Consider the following 11,616-nt stretch of genomic DNA (forward strand, 5'->3'; position numbering starts at 1 on the left):
TCGTGTCAAAGCACAGAGGCGTCGTGGTATCCACCCCACCCTAACAGGTTAAAATCTAACTACTTGATAAGTAAAGTCTAACGCAACGTAACCTAGCCTCCTTGACCCTACCATAAACTAACGAGGGAGATCGGACGCACTATGAAACGCTGTGTGTGTGTGTGTGTGTGTGTGTGTGTGTGTGTGTGTTTATGGGCTTATGGGCGCTCAACGTCGAGGTCATCAGCGCCCTGGCACACATTAATGGGAACGAATGTGGACAGACCTAATAAAACTGGCAACTGACCCTTAACATTGACAAATGTAATGTATTGCGAATACATAGAGAGAAGGATCCTTTATTGTATGATTATATGATAGCGGAACAAACACTGGTAGCAGTTACTTCTGTAAAATATCTGGGAGTATGCGTGCGGAACGATTTGAAGTGGAATTATCATATAAAATTAATTGTTGGTAAGGCGGGTGCCAGGTTGAGATTCATTGGGAGAGTGCTTAGAAAATGTAGTCCATCAACAAAGGAGGTGGCTTACAAAACACTCGTTCGACCTATACTTGAGTATTGCTCATCAGTGTGGGACCCGTACCAGATCGGTCTGACGGAGGAGATAGAGAAGATCCAAAGAAGAGCGGCGCGTTTCGTCACAGGGTTATTTGGTAACCGTGATAGCGTTACGGAGATGTTTAATAAACTCAAGTGGCAGACTCTGCAAGAGAGGCGCTCTGCATCGCGGTGTAGCTTGCTCGCCAGGTTTCGAGAGGGTGCGTTTCTGGATGAGGTATCGAATATATTGCTTCCCCCTACTTATACCTCCCGAGGAGATCACGAATGTAAAATTAGAGAGATTAGAGCGCGCACGGAGGCTTTCAGACAGTCGTTCTTCCCGCGAACCATACGCGACTGGAACAGGAAAGGGAGGTAATGACAGTGGCACGTAAAGTGCCCTCCGCCACACACCCTTGGGTGGCTTGCGGAGTATAAATGTAGATGTAGATGTAGATGTAGATGTAGATGTAGATGAAAACTGAAACACACACGCAAACAATGCAGGAAGAGAAGGAAAATGCGACATAAGAAAGTAGAGCGTAAGGAAAGGGAAAACGTAGCAACAAGAATGCCACAGTAAATTGTCATTGGCTGGCCACTTACATAAAATATGGGCCAGCTTGTCACACAGTGAGCAAATTAAGATTCTCTCCATAAAATCTTTGTAAAAACAATTGACACGGCACAGAACTTTAAAACTTTAACCACATTCGTCCGAGTGTTGCCTAAAAGAGATGGCAGGTCCGCTGGTCAGAAAATAAAACGCAAGCCAATAAAACGTGGCACACAGTGACCTGGACGCCACAAGCACCACGCATTGGAGGGTCCTCCCGCCGGAGCAGGAAGCCATGCGTCATAGGGCTGTGGCATATCCGAAGCCGAGTTAAGAGAACCTCGTCCCGTCGACGGGGCTGAAAGGAAGTACACCACACACGCGTTGTGGGCTTGACTATACGGAGCTTATTGTCAGTCACTTACAGCCACTCATCCTCCCACCGACGCATGACCCGTGAGCTCAACAGCGAGGTGAGTGCGTGCAGGGGTGTAGCACACTGAGATACTTGTGGGGCGAGACACGCCTCCTTGGCACTGTGAACGCACCCTAAAAGGACTTCGCGGGTTACTTTTACAGCGACGGCAGAGACGCGCGCCGTTACTCACCCGAGGCTCTGAGCTGCGTGCTGGGGCGGCGACGCGCGGCCGCTGTCTGTCTCTATTGAGAGCGTGTGGTGTGTGTGCTCAGGTCGGCAGCGCGCCAGCGACTAACCACAGCCGCCGCCGCCGCCGCCGGCAGGCGCTGAGGCTCCGGTTACCACGCCGCATACACTGTGCTCCACGCTGCGTTAACTGGACCCGCGCCGCGGCGTGACGGAGCTCTGCTGTGTGCGCCACACCGGCACAGCCGAGCACGTACGTAGAAACCCGAGCCACCTCCAACCCATACTAGGGTGACCAGCTCTCCCGTATTACCCGCGATCTCCCGTATTTGAACATACACTACTGACCATTAAAATTACTACACCAACAAGAAATACAGATGATAAACGGGTATTGTTGGACAGATATATTATACTAGAACTGACATTTTCACGCAGTTTGGGTGCATAGATCCTGAGAAATCAGTACCCAGAACAACCACCTCTGGCCGTAATAACGGCCTTGATACGCCTGGGCATTGAGTCAAACAGAGCTTGGATGGCGTGGACAGGTACAGCTGCCCATACAGCTTCATCACGATACCACAGTTCATCAAGAGTAGCGATTGGTGTATTGTGACGAGCCAGTTGTTCGGCCACCATTGACCAGACGTTTTCAGTTGGTGAGAGAACTGGAGAATGTCCTGGCCAGGGCAGCAGTCGAACATTTTCTGTATGCAGAAATGCCCCTACAGGACCTGCAACATGCGGTTGTCCTGCTGAAATGTACGGTTTCGCAGGGATTAAATGAAGGGAAGAGCCACGGGTCGTAACACATCTGAAATGTAACGTCCACTGTTCAAAGCGCCGTCAATGCGAACAAGAGGTGACCGAGACGTGTAACCAATAGCACTCCATACCATCACTCCGGGTGATACGCCAGCATGGCGATGACGAATACACTCTTCGAATGTGCGTTCACCGCGATGTCGCCAAACACGGATGCAACCATCCGTCGTGTGGGGCGTCGCATTGTCGTGCTGGAATTGCCCAAGTCCATTGGTATGCACAATGGACGTGAATGGATTCAGGTGATCAGACAGGACGCTTACGTACGTGCCATCTGTCAGAGTCGCATCTAGATGTATCAGGGGTCCCATACGACATCAACTGCATGCGCCCGACACAATTACAGAGTCTCTACCAGCTTTAACAGTCCCCTGCTGACATGCGGGGTCCATACATTCATGACGTTGTCTCCATAGCGGTACACGCCCATCCGCTGGATACAATTCGAAACGAGACTCGTCCGTCCAGGCAACATGTTTCCAGTCATCAACAGTCCATCGTCGGTGTTGACGAGCCCAAGCGAGGCTTATGGCTTTGTGCCGTGCAGTCATCAAGGGTACATGAATGGGCCTTCGGCTCCGAAAGCCCATATCGATTATATTTCGTTGAATGGTTCGCACGCTGACACTTGTTGATGGCCGATCATTGAAATCTGCAGCAATTTGCGGAAGAGTTGCACTTCTGTCACGGTGAGTGATTCTCTTCAGTCATCGTTGGTCCCGTTATTACAGGATCTTTTTCCGGTCGCAGCAATGTCTGAGATGTGATGTTTTACCGGATTCCTGATATTCATGGTACACTTGTGAAATAGTCGTACGGGAAAATCTCCATTTCATCGCTACCTCGGAAATGATGTGTCCAGCCACACGTGTGCCGACTATAACACCACGTTCAAATTCACTAAGTCTTGGTAACCTGCCACTGCTGGCAGCTGTAACCGATCTAACAACTGCGCCAGACACTGGTGCCACATAGGTGTTGCCTACCGCAGCGCCGTATTCTTCCTGTTTACATATCTCTGGATTTGAATACGTATGCCTATACCAGTTTCTTTGGCGCTTCAGTGTATTAACGGCCTCAACACAAAAATGGGAAATTTTATACGGCTATGTTATTTGTAGTGACAATATTTATAACTCAGAAGTAGTGAGAAAATCCTCTGTTAACATAAGAAACTTTATATAATTCTGATATGTTAACTAACAGTGTATCTGTTTAAATAATTGGCCAGTTAGAAGCCAATTTTGTATCATAGCGTGTCTATCCTAAGAGTCATCAGGAGCTTTTTCGCTTGTGTTTAGGCGGAGATATGCAATTTCGTTTTGCAACGTGTAGCTTGAATCACCCCGAGAAAATACTGCCCATGAAATCTTCCCTGCGACACCCAGTGTCGACGTAAGGCGTCTATTTGCTCCATGTTAGATACAAAATTATTTTTAAAGCGGAATTTTACATGCCAGTTCGATAGAGTGAAACCAAATCAGTCAGGGGCGTTACTCGCTTTATCGAAGTGTGTTTACAGGAGCAGTATAACAGGAAGAATTACCAGTACTGCAAAAGCGACAGCATCACCCTGGCCAGCACTGCCTGTCCCCGCCAAATATGCAGCTGCTCGAGTAATGCTTACTCTGCCCCACTTAATACACTTCTGTAAACGAATGTCGGACCAGACTAATTTGGGAGCGCTCTTTGGAATGGGTGCGCAGAATTCCGCTTCAAAAATTATTTTGTTTCTAACAGGGAGTAAACCCACGCCTTCTGTCAACATTGGGTATCGCATGAAAGGCGTGATTTCAGCTACACATTGCAAAAACGAAAATGAAAATATATGCTGAAAAACCAGAGAAAATGATAGTGAAGACTGTTAGGAAATACACCCTTTAGAAAGACAAGTCGTCGTTTAACATTGTTCGAAAAATCTCTAAAATGCTTGACCAATTTACTTCAAATTTTTAAAAGATACTCAAATGAACATTTGTACAGACATGAACTACATATTTTTGATATATGTAAATATATTGTAATTCTGTCAGAGACAGCAAAGGACTTGGAAGAGCAGTTGAATGGAATGGACAGTGTCTTGAAAGGAGGGTGTAAGATGAACATCAACAAAAGCAAAACGAGGATAATGGAATGTAGTCGAATTAAGTCGGGCGATGCTGAGGGAATTAGATTAGCAAATGAGACACGTAAAGTAGTAAAGGAGTATTGCTATTTGGGGAGCAAAGTAACTGATGATGGTCGAAGTAGGGAGGATATAAAATGTAGACTGGCAATGGCAAGGAAAGCGTTTCTGAAGAAGAGAAATTTGTTAATATCGAGTATTGACTTGTCAGGAAGTCGTTTCTGGAAGTATTTGTATGGAGTGTAGCCATGTATGGGAGTGAAACATGGAAGATAACTAGTTTGGACAAGAAGAGAATAGACGCTTTCGAAATGTGGTGCTACAGAAGAATGCTGAAGATAAGGTGGGTAGATCACGTAACTAATGAGGAGGTATTGAATAGAATTGGGGAGAAGAGGAGTTTATGGCACAACTTGACTAGAAGAAGGTTGGTAGGACATGTTCTGAGGCATCAAGGGATTACCAATTTAGTACTGGAGGGCAGCGTGGAGGGTACAAATCGTAGAGGGAGGCCAAGAGATGAATACACTGAGCAGATTCAGAAGAATGTTAGGCTGCAGTAGGTACTGGGAGATGAAGAAGCTTGCACAGGATAGGGTAGCATGGAGAGCTGCATCAAACCAGTCTCAGGACTGAAGACCACAACAACAAGAAGATAAATATATATGTAATACATAAATAAAAAATATTGTGACCAAATATCTCGAAAAATTCGTGACGGATTTCGAACAAAATTTGTAGACACATGAAAGTGCTGTTTTTTCCCTTCTAAAACTACGCTTTGAAGCTATTCCCTCAGATCTAGCGGTTTGGGAGATGTCTCTCATGCTTCGTATACCCATGGTCTGAACCGGTTTACTCATTCATTTCAAATACCTTCAATAAAGGTTGCGTTTGTAGTAACAATACAACAAAGCTCAAGGTCAAAAGGGGGCGGGGGATAAGAAGACAGAGAAAGGGGACAGGAAATCGAAAAAATTGGAACCAAACTGCTGTGGTCATCGGTCCCTACGCTTTCACACTACTTAATCTAACTTACGCTAAGGACAACAAACACACCCATGCCCGACGGAGGACTCGAAGCTCCGACGGGTGGAGCCGCCTCAGACCGATCGGCAACCCCGCGCGGCAGGAAATGGACCAAGAGAAGGGCGAGAGGATGCACGGATAGGAGTAGGAGGAGATGGACAGAAAGAAAGGCTGAAGGAGGTGATGTACAGTACCATGTAGAGCGAAACATTACGAATGCGGATATGTCCCAGAAGATTTATTGCACTGCTGTAATCTGTGCGCCGGCTGGAGTGGCCGTGCGGGTCTACACGCTACAGTCTGGAGCCGAGCGACCGCTACGGTCGCAGGTTCGAATCCTGCTCAGAGCCATTTGAACCATTTTTGAAATCTGTGCGCACAAAATCTTTTAAAAATGATGTATTCCACGTCCTACTAATAACATTGTGTGTTATAATACAGGTAATGGTACGAAACCAGTCTCGAAACCAGTCTCTAATAAACATATTATTTGCAACCTTGATGGAAACCCTAATTAACAAATTACAAATATATTGAGTTACTGATACCGACACAATGTTGGAATTACGTAAAAATAAATTTGCCAAATCGTGGCAATCAGCGGACACCGTAGCCTGGCGTAAACGCTAGAATAGAAGGAAAGTGATAATTGCGCTTTGAAAATAACTGCAAGTGCATGTCAGAGAGTACTTGCCATCCCACCTAATGTCAGGGCTCCTTCTTTTTGTTGTGTCTACTAGCGAACTCTGCAATACTGCGCAATTGCTAAATATGTATCTAAATTGGATATACGTCGTTCTCTGCTTCCCACCTGCCCTCTCTTTGCTCAGCTCCTCCACCTCTCTGTACATCTCCTCTCTATGCATCACCTCCTGCTCTTTCTCACCTTGTAGGGAATCGGCTAAAAGCCACACTCTGTCTCATCAATGTACCAGATCAACTGTCGTTAATCGTATTGTCTGAGGCGAAGATTGTAAACCAGCCCATAATTTGCCTAAACATCTACATCTACATCTACATTCATACTCCGCAAGCCACCTGACGGTGTGTGGCGGAGGGTACCTTGAGAACCTCTATCAGTTCTCCCTTCTGTTCGTGGAAAGAAGGATTGTCAGTATGCCTCTGTGTGGGCTCTAATCTCTCTGATTTTATCCTGATGATCTCTTCGCGAGGAGCAATATACTGCTTGACTCCTCGGTGAGCCGGCCGGGGTGGCCGAGCGGTTCTAGGCGCTGCAGTCTGGAACAGCGCGACCGCTACGGTCGCAGGTTCGAATCCTGCCTCGGGCATGGATGTGTGTGACGTCCTTAGGTTAGTTAGGTTTAAGTAGTTCTAAGTTCTAGGGGACTGATGACCTCAGATATTAAGTCCCATAGTGCTCAGAGCCATTTGAACCATTTGACTCCTCGGTGAAGGTACGTTCTCGAAACTTCAACAAAAGCCCGTACCGAGCTACTGAGCGTCTCTCCAGCAGAGTCTTCCACTGGAGTTTATCTATCATCTCCGTAACGCTTTCGCGATTACTAAATGATCCTGTAACGAAGGCTCTGGTACGGATCCCACACTGCTGAGCAGTATTCAAGCAGTGGGCAAACTAGCGTACTGTAACCTACTTCCTTTGTTTTCGGATTGCATTTCCTTAGGATTCTTCCAATGAATCTCAGTCTGGCATCTGCTTTACCGACGATCAACTTTATATGGTCATTCCATTTTAAATCACTCCTAATGCGTACTCCCAGATAATTTATGGAATTAAAGAGCGTGGAAAACCGCCTAAAACCCGCACCCACCCACGTTCGCAAAACTGCCGCGCGTATCTGGGCCTGGCTCACCCCCCTGTCCGACAACGTAGCGCGCTGAGCGTTAAGCTACACCAGTAGGTCTTGCAGAGTCTACAAACAAACGGCAATATGTGTCAAGGTAATTATAGCCCACAGAACTAATTGTGTTATATAAATAAGACTGGTGAGACCTGAGTGCGTTTCTCCCCTGCTACGAGGTAGATTATTAAAGTTTTCGGCTAGCATTTGTATGGGCGACCGTCTGGGACTGCCGAATGCTGTTGGCAAAGGGGATACACTCAGGCCTTGTGAGGCCTACTGAGGAGCTACCTGACTGGAAAATAGCGGCTGCACTCACGAAAACCGAAAATGGCCGAGAGGTGGTGTACGACCACATGACGCTTCATATCGGCCTCCAGTGACCTCTATAGGCCGAGGACGACACGGCGGTCGGTCGGTACCATTTGGCCTTTCGAGGCCTTATCGGACGAAGTTTAGTTTTAGTTTAGTTGATACGCCCTGGTCGGCGCGACGGAAAGAGCACAGGAAGGTAATCAAAAGATCGTTGAATCAAGCGCGTATGCGGAATTGTTTTTTATTTTCAGTATAGCGGAATAATTTTCAATAAATCGTATTTATTAATATTTTCATAAAAAGCCGACACGGAACATTTGGGACAGCAAATATTTCTCCAAGGAAGGATTGTTCTTGCAGCGTCCATGAGTTCTACTTCTTTCGCCGTCTCCAAGAATGTATTGTAATTAAAGAGTACAGGGCGTGTTATCTCGTTAGTTTCATTTTGACCTTCGAGCAGCTCTCGGCAGCTACACGCGATTTGCAGGCTCTTGGTGAAAATGAAATCGCATCCCGAGATCACTGCATCAAAATACGTTCCGGTTGTACTCGTACATCACCAGCTGTCCTCGGCTATATTTTGCGAAACGACGCGTTACGCGTGATTTCTTGCCAAACTGTGGGATAAGAGTGAATCTTTCCTGAATGTAAGCCAAGTTTGTTTTTCTATAGAAACTTTAAAACAAGAATGCAATTGTAAAAGTACAGCGCTTACACCGTATGTAAAATGCCGAGAAAAATACTGCTTCTCCTGTTTTTACGATGAATATCACTACAGCATGTATAGATCATAACTGTAAAATAATAAAAGCGTTTAATTTTATATACGAAGTTCTCGCACACGCCTTGGATCCCTTCCTGGGAATTTATTTCTAACCCCAAAATTTTCTTTACATTTCCTTTTCACACCATTTTAATAGCAATAACTACAAAAAGTCGAAGATTATTTAAGTTTATTTGCAGTGTAAGAAACGTAAACATTGAAAATAAAAAATAGTTTTTGCATCAGGAATCGACGCCACGACAGTGGGATTACCGTTATGGGCACTTTTCACTGCGCCAGCCGCTACCTGGAAGCTACGTCAATATAAATGGCACACACCTCGCCCTACCCGAACCAAAAACACTATTTTTTTCTAAACAGTTGGCCATCTGTAGCTTCCACTTCTGTCATTTTGATTTTTGGCCAAGACCTGCATATACAATAAATTTCGACGAAATCGGTGGTGATGAAAAGGCGCAATCCCCTTATTAGTGATGAATTTCGTGAAGGATGTCCAAGAACTGCTGTTACCGATGCAAATATCCCCGCTGTTGGTGCAATAACGCCTGAAGAATATCGACGGACGTCTTATAAATTTATTCGGGCGACATTGGGCGTTGACATGAGTCAAATCCAAAACATCTTATAACAACAGTTAGACGTGAGAAAACGTCGCTATCGATGGAATCCACATAATATGACTCCCGATAAAAAACGACAACACACTGACTGGTGCAGGAAAACTCTGCAAAAGTTTCAAGGTGGCGCTTCAGATCCCGTTTGCAATATCGTTGCTGTTGATCAATCGGCTCAGTGGGTCTTTAGAACACATCCTAAGCCTAGAAACGTCCGGTGAATTCTCAGTACGGGAAAGAAGACTGTTGATAGTTAAAAAATGGCTCTGAGCACTATGGGACTTAACATCTGAGGTCATCAGTCTCCTAGAACTTAGAACTACTTAAACTTAACTAACCCAAGGACATCACACACATCCATGCCCGAGGCAGGATTCGAACCTGCGACCATAGCAGCCGCGCGGTTCCAGACTGAAGCGCCTAGAACCGCTCGGCTACCGCGGCTGGCTTTTGATAGTTTGCTCTTTTCTTAAGTAGGCCATATTGGCACTAGAAGATCGATGTACTGTTATCGCCGACTGGTATACAAATGTCCGTCTAACACATATTTTTGAAAGAGTTCGTGGAAATAATTTTGCATCACGACAATGCATCATTACATACAGCAAAGCTGACAACTGAATACTAAAAGTAAGCACCATGGATCCTCGACCGAACAGCCCTGACCTACTACCTTACGATTTCCTTTTATTTCCAAAATATTAGAGAATAAATCCTCGGAATAACTTTTTCGTCGAGTCGGTAGAACATTACAGAAGCCCGCCCGGTTTCTGTAGTGCCTCGGCAACTGTGACATCATTCCTTTAAGGAATGGTTTCATAGAACGCAAAAGTGTGTTGATGTCAAAGGCGTGTATTTTGAAAAACAATAACATCGTTTAATACCAATCGTTGTTTCGTTATCTACACATGCCGTCGCTGACGCCGCAGCCGCCGGGCTGCGGTCTACTCACCAGGTCTGCGTTTACCGGCATCCTGAAGACTGCGGCGCCGGCGGTGGACTGTCGGCGCCCGCTCCCGCGGCCCCTAGTCTAGTCGTTTCGGCCGCCACTTGCCGGGCTTCCTAAGACCCCGGAAGGCTGGCGCGCCGCGATTGGCTTAGCGCTGCTTGCGTCACGGCGCCTACCTGCGACGCAGCTAGGAGAGGCGCGGGGGTAGGCGTTCCTTCCTGCCGCCTCCACGCCCGCTGCCGAGTAACAACCGCTCCTAGTAGTCGGCTGGTTCTATTACTGTCGTCGCTGTACAGGCAACAGAGAGGCTTCAATGCAGGGAAAGTCCATACATACTAAAAAAATATATATTTATCTGTGTATGTTTGTATGTGTGTATGTTCCACATCTCCTATACAACTGGATCGATTTCAACCATGCTTGGTACACATATCACGAACTATCTGAGAAGAGCCACTGTGGGGGTAAGAACCACCTATCCTTCAAAGGGGTGGTGTGGAATTGAAGCGTAGCTCATAACGCTCATCAAATCTCCTCCTCCCGAACAGGCCGTGAAGGCCCAACGGTATTGACCGGCCGCCGTGTCACCCTCAGCTCATAGGCATCACTGGATGCAGATACGGATGGGCATGTGGTCAGCACACCGCTCTCCCGGCAGTATGTTAGTTTCCGAGATCGGAGCCGCTACTTTTCAATCAAGTAGCTCGTCAGTTTGCCTCAGAAGGGCTGAGTGCATCCCGCTCGCCAACAGCGGTCGGCAGACCAGATGATCACCCATCCAAGTGCTAGCCCAGCCCGACAGCGCTTGACTTCGGTGATCTGACGGGAACCGGTGTTACCACGGCGGCAAGGCCGTTGGCCAACGCTCATCAACTAGTCACACTATATTCATCCAGTATATCCAGCGTTTGAGAATGAGAGCTCTTAGTGACTTGCAACAAACTTTACACATAATTTCAAATTAACAAGACTTTTTTTCGTTGACGCCCCCACAAAACGATAGAAGGAAAAAAGTTTTTCGCTTGCGAAATTTTCGCTGTTCGTGCAGTAAAACTCCCGTGTCAGGCATGACTTCTTAGTTTACGGTTTAATTACTAGTAACTCTATTCGCAGCGGATTTCGCAGATAGTATCCAAATATACCACTGGCTGTGCCTGCAAAATTACATCATTCTAGTACTCACAGTACAGTGCATTGTCAGAAACATTGAGCTCAATGAAAATGTGACTGCAAGACAAAATTCGCTACAGGTAGAGTTAAAATATGTGTACAAATGTGTTGAATATAAGTGAAAAATGTTAAATATATGTGACACATGTCCATGCGGTCAAAGCCAGGAGTAAGAAGTTCCTCCTGAGCCCCTATATCGACCTCAACGAAATTTCGTACATATATTTGTGTATTGTGTATTGAACTGGGGATCTAGAAACGACGGAGAGGCTCCGTCC

At 46.2% G+C, this 11,616-nt stretch overlaps 1 protein-coding gene across 1 annotated transcript in view; it reads right to left on the reverse strand.

Annotated features, from left to right (window-relative positions):
* The window catches only part of LOC126428050 (chaoptin), a 251,465-nt gene extending 241,185 nt beyond the window's left edge, over window positions 1-10,280 (reverse strand). The window contains exon 1 of the mRNA XM_050089927.1: window positions 10,172-10,280. Coding sequence (XP_049945884.1) covers window positions 10,172-10,192 — 21 coding nt within the window. The 5' untranslated portion in view covers window positions 10,193-10,280. The remainder of the gene's footprint in view (window positions 1-10,171) is intronic.
* Window positions 10,281-11,616: the final 1,336 nt, after the last annotated feature.

This window comes from Schistocerca serialis, chromosome 12 (genome assembly GCF_023864345.2).
Source record: "Schistocerca serialis cubense isolate TAMUIC-IGC-003099 chromosome 12, iqSchSeri2.2, whole genome shotgun sequence".
NCBI classification, from domain to species: Eukaryota; Metazoa; Arthropoda; class Insecta; order Orthoptera; family Acrididae; genus Schistocerca; species Schistocerca serialis.